General features: G+C 40.8%; 1 protein-coding gene across 3 annotated transcripts in view; it reads right to left on the reverse strand.

Annotated features, from left to right (window-relative positions):
* Positions 1–9,736: 9,736 nt before the first annotated feature.
* RTKN2 (rhotekin 2) overlaps positions 9,737–12,091 on the reverse strand; it is a 52,515-nt gene continuing 50,160 nt past the window's right edge. For 2 of the 3 annotated variants that reach the window (XM_053983513.1, XM_053983511.1), the window contains exon 13: positions 9,737–11,220. In XM_053983513.1, coding sequence (XP_053839488.1) covers positions 11,201–11,220 — 20 coding nt within the window. In that variant the 3' untranslated portion in view covers positions 9,737–11,200. The remainder of the gene's footprint in view (positions 11,221–12,091) is intronic. The other variant, XM_053983512.1, reaches the window with a different exon arrangement.

Genomic DNA, 12,091 nt, shown 5'->3' on the forward strand with positions numbered 1-12,091 from the left:
TACAAAGGCAGGTGCAGATGGTCCTCTTCTCCAAATTAGTACAAAACACATACAAATGGTGTACAAGAAGAGTCTGAACTGCAGCAAAGAAGCTGGCCTCTGAAGCAAGAATGAGAATACAGGAGTGGCAGTTCATTAAGGTGTTCATCAATGAGAAGGGGATTTTGCTCCTAATAACTTAGAGTGTGATGTGAAAGGCATTCAGGTTTCACTCCTTAGAGTAACCACTGTCCTGTGCAGCAGTAGAATGACCCCACCAGTTTCCATCCACCATGCCTCATGCCACCAGCTGCTCAGGTCATGGTGGGACTCTGAGAAAGCAGCCATTATCCCCACCATCTCTCCATCTTCCCCTGCATATCCTGCTTTCAGCTGCTAATGCAGATGGAGGAACAACTCCAAGAGTGGAGCTGCCAGTAGTATTTTTCCCTGGCTGCAGTTGGGAGGGCATGTTAATTTATCCCCTTTTCACTGGTGCACAATAGCTCTCCTCAGAAGAAGCATCTGTTCTTCATTTAAAGCCAGTGTTAAGCTACCTTGCTACAGGACTAATGGAGCCAGATGGAAGACAAACTTGATTTTCCAAGTTTGGAGAGAGTCCCATTAAATAGCTTGTCTATAGCACCTATTGATTATTGGCCCTTCTCCCTTCAGAAGAATTATGTGGATCAAAGAACTGAAATCCACATGATAGGGAACAGCAGTTCCCCACTCAGTCCAAATTTGGCTTTTCAGAGCCCTTATAAGGCTGTGGACTGAAAACCCCAGAAAAGGCCGAAAGAGCTGTATGCTATTAGAATAAGGCTACATCTCCATATGGATCAGGCACAAAGGAATTACAGCTGCATGGTGGATACTTCAAACAAAGCAACAAGGTTACCTGGACTAGAAATCCAGTGGCCCCTCTATCTCTGGTGGGCTGGATGGGGGCTCTATGCTCCTGCTACCATCACCACTCTTCAATGCTGTTCTTCAATGCTGATGGAGGGGGGTTTGGATATGTTATTAATTTTCATTATTTTTTCCAAAACCAACTTCTTTAAAAAAAAAAAAAAAAAAAAAGCTCTGCCTATGCTAATTAGGCCCCCTGAAAGCAAGCTGTATTTACTGAAACATTGCAATACAGTACATGATGTCATGATGGCTGCACTGCTTCTGTCCAAGCTGGTTTCTCCACAGGGCCGTGGTTATCACCCTTTGCCAGATCATCCAGAGCTGGACAGGACAGCCCTGTGCAGCTCGCCGCTGCAGAGTGTGGACACTGCCTCACTTGACCAGCACAGAAGATGCAGCCAGCAAATTAGCACCAATGGCCCTCAGCCCGGTGAGAATTGCTCCATCAACACAGCCATCCTCATGAGGTGAGCAGCACTGCTTTGGCATTGGTAGAACTGAGAAAGAGGGAGATATAAGAAATGGAAGAGTTGTGCTTGTATCATTTTGATTTATTTTCCGTATCTAATTAAGAAAGGAGGAAGAGAAGAAAGAAGGAACACGTCACTTCTTAGATTCAGCCATCTTAGAAGCAATGGGCAGATGTAGAAGTTGGGTGTCACATTTTACAAGCCCTGCTGTCTGGGCTTCCACTGTGTGTGCATTTAATAGGTGGCTGGCAGTGTTAAAACTTATGCACACACGTGTGCACACAATAGACAGCATAAATACTTTAACATTTCAAGTTAATGGTAGGATTATTACCTGGAAGGAGTATGAATGCAGTGTGTTCCTCCACCCCTCCTATTCACAGGCCCTGAATTACATTCTCAAGTATCCCTGAATTACATTCTCAGTATAATCTCAAAGAGATTATATGACCTGTAACATTTTGATCTGGCTCCTGAACCTGTTCAGAAAAGTTTGCAGCCTCTGGGAAGTTGACTGTGCTGCACACCTCAGCACTTTGGAGGAGTTCAGGTGTGATTTCTGTCTGCAAGCTAAGACATTCCATACTCAGGTATCATCTCTGCCCATCTCTTCCAATTATAACCAACTCTTCTGTCAGTTATCCTGCAACACGTCACGCAGCAGAGCTTCTGTGATCCATCCTGGGCAAACGGGAGCTTTGCTGCCTACGAAGGTGATCATGTAAAAGCTGTGCCTTGCAGTGACCTGGATTCTCCTGCCTTTTGCCATCCGGGTCAGCTTGGTGTTTAATCCCCTTGTGTTAAAAGGGAGTTTGGCAATGAAGGGACTACTTTCTGGGGAGTGCAGGGATATTATTCACATCCAGTGTTTAGTATGGAGGCAATTCATTGCAAATGTCTCACAGCTGATCCAGGCACTTCGCCTCTTCAGAGAAAAAGATCTGCTGAGGTCTTCCAATGATGTCTAATTCCAGGCAGCTTGGAGACACCCTCAGTGCAGTTTGGCTTGTGCTCACCCCTGCAGGAGCATAGGAAGACCACCTGTCTCCAGCTACAGTGAAAAACCTGATCAGAGACATTTAATTGATTTCCCTGAGAACTGGAAGGGAATGGAAAAGATTCGCTAGGGCTATATCACTATAGCCCTGAATATCACACTGCTGAATGTGAGCTGGTTAACCTTCCCAGGAAAACTTGGATGTATCCAATTGCTCTGCTCCTGGAGTTGCAAAAAAACAGATTTCATTGTAGTACCCTGGTACGTGTCCCCACTCCCGGCTGTCCTTGTGCTGGGTGCTGCTGCCCTGCATGGTCCCTCCGAGCTGTGCTGCAGGCAGGACCCACCTCTCGCACCCAAAACCACTCCAGCTGGTCCTGAGTTACACAGGCCTGGCTTCCTTGCTTTCTGTTTGCTCCGTACATGTGTGAACAGGCCTCGCCTGGAGCCTGCGGGCATGGAGGCAGTGTCAGTGAAAGCGTAAACACGGCCATTCTCATTAAAGGATGTGCTGAGTGAGGTGTGCTGCGGCTTATGCAATCCTGCTTTGAACGGCTGTGAGGAATTCATAGAATTCTCATAAATCTTGATAGTTTCACTTTCATTGAGGGTTTTTATTATCCCTTTTTAAATTTTGTTTGCTTTTTTTTTCCTCCCTCCATTAATCATTCTCTTATTCTGAAGTTCCTCTCTCTAGTGAGGGAGAATTAAAAAGCTCTGCTTGGCAGAGCTAGTGAACCACACCAGCTGCATACTAACAAGCAAGAGGATGTCTCTCGAGCAATGTGTGGGCAAAGAAGGGATGCATACACTTGATCCAGCGTGTAGCCTTCCAAGAAAGCTTGGATACTCTTTGTCAGCAGTGCAGCTATCTGGAGTAACCTGGTCCTAACCCCTGTCTCACTGACTTGGGGGATACTATTGTGAGCTTTGTGACATTTGGCCATCTATGTCATCCTCCAGCTGAGCAGTCCTGCAGTCAACCACGGTTTTGTGTGTATGATCAATCCTCCAACTACCTTTGATCACTTCTAAAAGGTCCAGTACCTTGAAACACTCTCTTAAGAAACCATTGTCCTTAGTTACATCAGGAAAAGTAGAGGTGTGGAAAGGAGGCAGAGGGAATAGGAGGAACCCACTATGACACTGTGAGCCATCCAAGGGGAAGTAGAAGGGTGGGAGTAACTGAAGTAACCCACAAAGGAAATGAACCTGGAGGGATGCTGGAGCAATATCATGGGGTAAAAGTTGCAACTGTGCCAACACTGAAGCACAGAGTGTTTTTGAACAGGCAACTTGCTGGGCACTTAGACACTTGTTGTGTCTAAAATTCTCTTATTCATGGGGCTCAACTTCCATGACAAAACAGTCTTGGTGTAGAGAAGCCTCCAAAGTGTGACCTACTGAACTGAACAGCCAAAATGTCAATACAAATAACATTCTATTACTTTTTTTAAAGGCAGCTCCCTTAGTATTAGGATCTGGGGTTGGCAAAGATCAACTTTCTCAGCAAACGATTTTATTTATGAACCTGCTTTACTAGCACCTATATGGTAGCCTGTAGTCCTGGTGAAATGCTCAGCTTGTAAAAACCGTTGAGGAAGGAGCATGAAGCTGGAGTCCTGCAGAAACCCTTATGGTAAAGGGACACCCCGAATGGCGGGGCAAGGCCGCGAGGGGTCATATGGACCACAGCCAGCCCTGGGGCAAGGATCCCTGCCCCACTCTGTCCACAGCTCCAGGGGCCAGTAGAGTGTCAGCCCCCTCCTCAATTACTGCCTTTGGGTACACGTGCCACAGAGATGTGAGAACTGGCAGCATGCAGGGAGATCATCCTGGGATACATCAGCGGAGATGATCAACACTGAACTTAGGAAAGCTTTGCCTCCAGTGCCCTCCAAAAAGCAAACAAAATCCCAGCAGGTTTGGGCTACAAGCAGCGGTGACCCCACAGCCTCTGACTATGCAGTGCATCACTGCTGCAGTGGCCTTCCATTGTCTCAGAATTATGTACCCTGATCATCTTTTTAATAGTAGTTAGGTGGTTAATTTCCTGAAGGTTGCAGGCTGTAGTCTTATTTTTCTATAAATTTCTATACGTGACTTAGTAATTAAATTACCTCTGTTGCTATTACATAATGTAAGTAACAGCTACGTGATTTTAAAAGAATAGTCAAATTTGGCAGACAGTTCAGAGTAATTTATTTTATATTGGAGCCTAATTCTAAGAGATTGCACAAAAAGCAGAAGGCAGCTGCCTGGAATAGTCTAAAATAAGTGTGTGGTAACCAACAACTATTATTATTGTATTACTGCTTATAATTCCCAAATGGAGAATTAAATTTCTGTAATAGATACAGCTTTTAACAAAAACAAAAATAAAAGTATTTGCTTTTTCTGTCAAGGAAAACTCTTTTAGGAAATTATACCATTGAATGTACATTTCCCAAGGGAGAGTGGAAGGAGAAACCCCCAGCCTTGCAAGATTCTTTTGCACAGGGTTTCTGCTTTCCACAGATTCCACTGCAGAATTGTCTCAGATTTCTTCTAAAGGGCAGGCAGAAAGATAGATTTATTATTTAGAGATAAAAATGAGCTAATTAGATTTTTTGAGCTATAATACATACTCTCTGTAACTGCATTTAGGTTGGAATTTAGCATCCACTTGCCAAAAAATGACATTCCCTCTTCCCCCACAAGCCTGGGTTCTCCATTTCTGCCTCCTAATGTGTCTGACCAGAAACAGTATGGCAAATTACAGGGCTGGTCATTAGGAACATTGGATCACATTTCAGGCTCTGAGAGCTTAATATTGACTAGTACATTTTTGACCTTAATTTTAACAGGCTTTTACTTCTGCATGTCAGTTTATATGGGATGGCTGGCTCAGGCATGGGGACCTGGGCACTAACCTGGTCACCTGGCCAAACCTAAAAGTAACTCAAACAATCTTTAATTTGAAATGCTTAATGACTAATCTCTTGTTTTCTTTAATTAATGATCTACAGTTACTAATTGTGAATAGTAAATTCTCTATTTCAGCATTGATAGGAAGAGTTCCTATGGGAAAATGTTCCCCTATAGCTTTAATTTAAATACACATTTTCACATCACACTTACCATATCCTTACCTTTATGCTATCGCATGATTACAGGTCCATTAACTAATCACATTTGACAACTTGTTTATTGAGGGGAGCAACTACTTTACATCTCTTGCCTGGGAAAGAAAATGCTCTAACAAACAATTATTCAGCAGCTGCAATCATGGAGCACTGAATTAATTGCTTTGAAGATCTCAGTCAAGAATATCTTGATAAAAAATCAAAGAAAATGTTGTTTGACAGAATGCATGAATGAGAGTGCCAGGAGGGACTCAGGCTTGGTAAGCTGCAGCCCTGCTCCAGGGAGCATTCCATGAGGACCTTGAAACACTGCACTCAGAGGAGGAGGAGGCTCTGGAAAAGCTCATTTGCCTGTTTGTTCTTTTATGTTTAGTTTACGAAAACCAGAACATATAATTTGATTATAGGATCAGGATGCTGCTAAAATGGGCCAAAAAACTTGAGCATAGTCAGGTCTATAAAGGCTGACACATGGATATCTCATATGTGTAGCCTCCGTGGATGACTTCTGCCATACAAATAATTAACCCAAAGTGTACTGTGAAGTGTAATGATTATAAAGCACTTTAGAACTTTCTCCCAATGGGAGCTGTTGTGATTGCACTGGAGTGGGATAAAAAGCAGAACAAGGCATGTGGGGATCTCGACTCTGGACCTGGCTAGGTAAAACTATTTTGGTGCACCTTGATGCTGGGGAATGCCACTCACTCCCTGACAAATGTCCAAGAGGGCATCAGGACAGTTTGTATCTTGAGTTACAAGATCAGTGCCTTGTTTGGACTATAGCATTGTAGAAAATAGTGGGATTGCTGATAAAGCACGATGAAGGCACTGAAGACATCAACTGGAAAGGGGTTTCTGATCTCTCCAGTTCTTTTATCAGCATGAGGAGGACCAGAGTGTTTCACGTGAGACAGTCCCAAACTCTACTCCATGGACAAGTCACAGCCTGCAACACTTGGGACTGGCCAGTCCCAAGCCATGCTTCCTTCTTTCAACTGCTGTAACCTTGTATGCTTTGCAAGTCAACTGAGATGAAATATGTTTCTGCCAGATAAGACTAATTCCTACAATGACACTGGAAAGGAAAGGAGCACTTAGAGATCCAAAATTCTCTGTAGTAAAGGGCTTCAAAAGTGAAGTACAAGGACTAAACAATATCTTCTCTGAATATTCTGTCACTATAAAAAGCTGAAAAAGTTGCCCAGTAAACTGAAGGGCAGTGATAATGTCAGGTGGCTTCTCAGAAATCATCCTGATTGGGCTTTTTGGTCACATCCCATTAGTAACACAGTCAGCTTTTCAAAACTCCCTTGTTCTTACATTAAAAGTTGTTAAGAGTTTGCTAGCATCATCTCTCTAGAAAAGGGAAGAAATATAATTCTTTTCCCTTTCCTGCATACTCCAAGTTCAGAGGGTCTGCGAGGATGGTGGTATTGAAGTCAGTCATGAACATGGCACTATGTTGCCACACCCAACACCCCTAAGGACTAACGCCTCAAAGGTGTGATGGAAACTTCTGTCACAATGGTTCATATTTAAAAGTGAGGGGCAGAGAAACTGTGGCCCCCATCTTGACTCTTGTTTAAAATCAGTGAGAGCCCAAACGAATTTATACACTTGAATGTATCCTGAATCAAATAATTGTTTCTGCACCAAGCCCTTGGCTCTCTTTAATGCTTCAACATGAGACAGAGCCTAACTAAATAACTGGCTCTATCTTTTCCTTTTCCCTTTTCTGTTTTTTTTCTCTTTTTTTTTTTTTATTTTGCAGATATGGTTGACAGTTTGCCCTACCAAAGAAAATATAGAAAGAAGCAAGTAAACAAGTTGTTGCTGAAGTTTGTATTTATCATTTTAGTAAGCTGTAGAGTAGCTGAAAACTCACATGTTCTGCTTTATCCTTATGAAAAATGTAAATAGCAGGTTACATATTAATGCTTAGAAATCACTAACTTTACTTGCCAAGGAATTATGCAATTTTTTTAAATGAATGAACAGAAAAGTGTACATCAGGCTGTAGGCTTAAGTGGCTATTGCACGAGCTGGGTTAAATCTGAGGTGTTCCCAAGACAGCAGACCTTTATTCTTCTTTAGGATAATGATCAAGCAAATGTTTAAGAATCTTCCTAATGAGGTCATGAGTAAAATGTGATGTATTATTAGACACATAAATGAACGCTTATTAAAATAATAGAAAAATTCTGATATATAAAAGGCATAGTGTATTAAATTCAGCTTGACCTGAAGCCATGTGTTGAATACCATTATTAGGATCTGTCCTTAATAAAAGGCTTTCAATTTAGTGAGTAAAATTTGAGATTCTACTAATTTTGAGCAAAGTTTCTTCCAAGACAAGCCCTCTTGAAGGGCTGGTCTGCCCCATGTCAGGTGGCCCATGCTGTGTGATAAAGCTACAGCAATGAGAAGAGCATTTTCGTCCTTTACATCCAGACCCTAGGTCTGGATTCAGAAGAAAGGCAAAGCTGCCACAGGCTCTCTATTTTCTTACAAGCCAAATATACAGGCTAAGAATCTGTCACCTCAGTGCTTTGGCAGCTGACACTCCAGCTGATCCATCTACATCATGGGAAGGTCAGTTAAATTGCTCTCAGTTTATTTCAAAAGCTCTCAAACATTTTGTACAGATGTTGGACTGAGGAGAAATGACCACTCAAAACCAAAGGAAGTGAAGCAGCTGCTGCCATCTGAAAAAAAAATGCTGTGAGGACAAAGCAGCTCATTCATGTCAGCCACACAGTTATAACAATTTTTCCTGCTATTGAGAAATTTGTGAGATATTAAGCTCACTATAACAGCACTAAGATCTTCACTTGCCTAAGTCATATCTTTGTTTAGGCACACACCATTCTGGCCACAGAGTGATGGAAATATTTTTATTTGGTTTCTGCTAATGCAGAATGAGTAGCTAAAACGGAGGCAATATTAATGAATATATTCTGTTCTTGTAAATCAAGAGTGCCCCTGAGCGAGTAGTGTGTGTTCAGCTCTGGGCACCCAGCTCAAGAAAGATATCATCAAAATACATATGGGATTTTGAAATAGACACTAATTAAAAAATGGAAAATATAATCCAAACAAAGATGGAAAAAACTGGGACCATTTTCCTTTAGGGTGATAGAACTTAATCAATGATATTTGTATTTGGAACCACTTTTATAGTGAGTGACATAAAAAGGAATGTGATGAACACTTGCTGACCCTTTCCTTCTTAGCAAGAGAAAATACACAAATTTTAAAGCTTGGAAAGAAAACTTTTGTGGCAATATCATCAAGCTGTAAGTGCTACAAGACAGTAGTGATGCCAAAATTTAAGCAAATTAAAGAATAAAATTTTTTACTTTTAACTGCCACTCTGAATTCATGTCCAGACAGAGACATAAAGTGAAACTTTGACAGACTAAAAGGCTTTCCACATCTGCATATTAAAAAGCCTGTAATTACTAAGGGCTGGGAAAAGGCTGTGTATGTAACGACTTTCTTCTGCAAGTATTTTGTATCATTACTGAACACTGGACAAGAGCTCAAAAAAAAACCTTGAGGTGAAACAACATATACTATAAATAATGGCTTCTTGTAGCTATTTTGCAAGAAGTTTATAGAAATGTGAAGAAATACCGTAACAGAATAAAAGACACTTCACTAGCTATTATAAATTTTCTCCCTTTGGGGAGGTACATAAAAAACATTTAGAAAGCTATCTTGATATAAAAATCTTGAAAGATTGTTCTTTCCTCATAAAAAGCAATTTATTTTGATGTCTCACAAACTGGGTTTTTTTGTGAGTATGTAATACATACATGGAACAATTACAGTTTAACCATTTACTAATGGTTATATGAAGAGCTCATCATATCTTATATTCCCATGATTCCTTAAAGGAAACTGCAGCAGCTTTAGCTGCAGCACAATTTTCATTAAATCACTCAGCTGCACTGAGTTGCCTTGCAATTGTCAATCCCACTTTCTTTGTTTCATCATGGACTCCAATTCCAAAATTAAAATGTCTCACAATTCCTTTTGCATTTATTACAGTAATTTTATAACTGGGTCAAAAGAACACTTGAGCAGCTCAGTTAGTTCTAAATTAGTAGTGTCACACTGAGCTCTAGCTGGTGAGGTGGATAAGAGCTCCCTTTCAGCACAAGGCTTCCTGTGAAAGGAAAACAATTAATGGATGGATTAATTAATTAATCAATGGATGTCAGTGGCTTATTTATGAAGCCACCTTACAAAGCAGAAAGCAAGATGTAAATCTACTTCATGGCATCTTTTCCTCCATGATTATGAGAGAAGTAAGATGAATCCTAAAACAGGCTGTTTTGTTTTGGCACATTTGTGGAAAAAAGGTGCATCTCATAATATTTCTAACTTTACCGACTCACACAAGGTGGTGTCCGTTGGATTCACTGAATGGCAGGGAGCATTGATTTAACTGAAAGCCAGTTAAATGGCTTTTCCTCCCTTCCTCCAAGTCAGAAAACTGAGGCTGATACTGTTTGCTGTTGTCAGTATGAGCCTACAGGGCTACATTCATGGCAGGCCCAAGGGAAAAGGAGCTACCCCTGAGCTCTCTCATTTTACAGCAGCCATCACCCATGGCTTATACACTGGAGTAAACCTTAATGTAGTTCCAGATTGAAAAAAATTACACCAAAAACCTTTTATTCTAGAAATGTTTTTAATTTCACTTGCATATTTTAACAGAAATACAATATGCTAGCAGCAAAATAAGAAGATTTCTGTTCTAACATTTCACAATACATTAGTGTCTAAATCTCCATTTTTCTATTAAGGTAGTTTGCATTAATTAGAAATCAATTCTGAATACTATGACAGTACTTCCAAATACGTACAAGCCACCAAAAAATAACTATTAGTATTATTACCATGGGAAAAAAACCCCACAATACTAGTAAAAATGTAAGCATTTGAAGGCAATGCCTTTAAAACCACAGAAGGTACCATCTACCATTCCAAGACCAAATAAACAGCTGAAGACATCAGGTAAATATAAAAAGTTAATAAATTAAGGCTTTGTTCAGTCAATATTTCAGAAGTTCATGTTCTGTGAAATTTATATTCATGTTTGAACTAGCAATTAATTTCAAGTTGTACTTCCTAAAAGAAGAGTTTGGGCTGATTTCTGTCTCTCCCACTTCAAGACTGCATCCGACCCTTAATTCTGGTTTTAAGCAGCATTAATTAATCCCAGCAGAGAACAAGCAGGTATAGTTTTCAGAGCAGGCCCGACACATTCCTCAGTCAAGTCTCTAATCCCACGTGTAGTTCAGCAGGTACCACCAACGTCCTCCCTGTGCTACACTGGATTATTGGAGCTATTCATCCTGGGAGAAATGTTTCTCAATGGACTTCCCTGCCAGATGACAGCATTCCAGCTTGCCTACACAAATGTGAACACAGGGGAATGGGACAGAAGGGCTGGAAGAAGCCACAGGTCCTCCAAGCCTCCTCCCAGAAGGAAGCTGCCAAATGACTTGGGTTTTGATCCCTGATATTTTGAGTCATGCAATTAAAGCATCCTCACCAAACACAGCTGCTAAGATGGTGAAACGTTACATTCTCCTCTACTGCTGGGAGCAGCAGTTCCTCCAGGGGCACTGACTTTATTGTATAGCTGAGTTCTCTGTTTCCTGGGAGCCTGCAGGTTTTATTGGTTACACCAACTTGCTTCACAGAAGATGCAAAGGCACTAATGGCAATACAGAAGGGGGAGGGGAAAAAAAGGCAAAGTAACAATAAATACTAAAACCTAAATCAACTCTTTCTTCATAACAGGGATTATATAGTTCTGAAGCAGAAGAACAGAATAATTAATGGCCTTGTTTGCTTAGTGGTGGTCACTGCAATATCGTGAACTGGCCCACATGAGTCTAATAAGGATAGATATAGAATATCAATACAGCTTCATGGAGAATAGGTCTTGAACAACAGTTTGCATTTTACTCTTCGATATATTAAGCTTGGCTTGCAAAGATACCTGCACAGAGGTGTTACCCACAAGAACCCTGAGTAACCTTCTGAAAACAAGATGAACATGTAATTTTCTTTAAAATATCATAATAATAATTTCAAGATACTGTATTAGTAGGGATTCAGCAAGAAATATAGCTGTTTGCCATCTTACTCAGAGTTTTAAAGGCTCTAGGATAAAAGGGACAGAAATTCAATGGCCTGCCTGTTTGCTTTTCCCCACCCCCTACCCATGTCACTGATGTAATAAAAACTTATCACCTCTCTCTACAAACCTTACCTTGCATTCAATTTTAAAAATCAATGATCTGGAATAAACTGTAAAAATCACTTGCAATAAATTTGCAAAGGACATGCAGACTGCTGGAGTAGTAAAGAATGAGGACAGGTCACTTAGAGCAATGTGGATCACTTCATGAGCAGTATTTTAATGCTGATAAAATACAATCTATATTTCCAAGAAAATATAAGGTAAGATAATGAGAGGATGATGTACCACATTCTTGAGAAAGACTCTGAAGAGGACATGGCCCATAACAGTCAGCATCCAAGGCAATGCTTCCACAAAAAAAAAAAAAAAAAGCAATTTT

The sequence above is a fragment of the Vidua macroura genome, chromosome 8, assembly GCF_024509145.1.
Source record: "Vidua macroura isolate BioBank_ID:100142 chromosome 8, ASM2450914v1, whole genome shotgun sequence".
Lineage (NCBI taxonomy): Eukaryota > Metazoa > Chordata > Aves > Passeriformes > Viduidae > Vidua > Vidua macroura.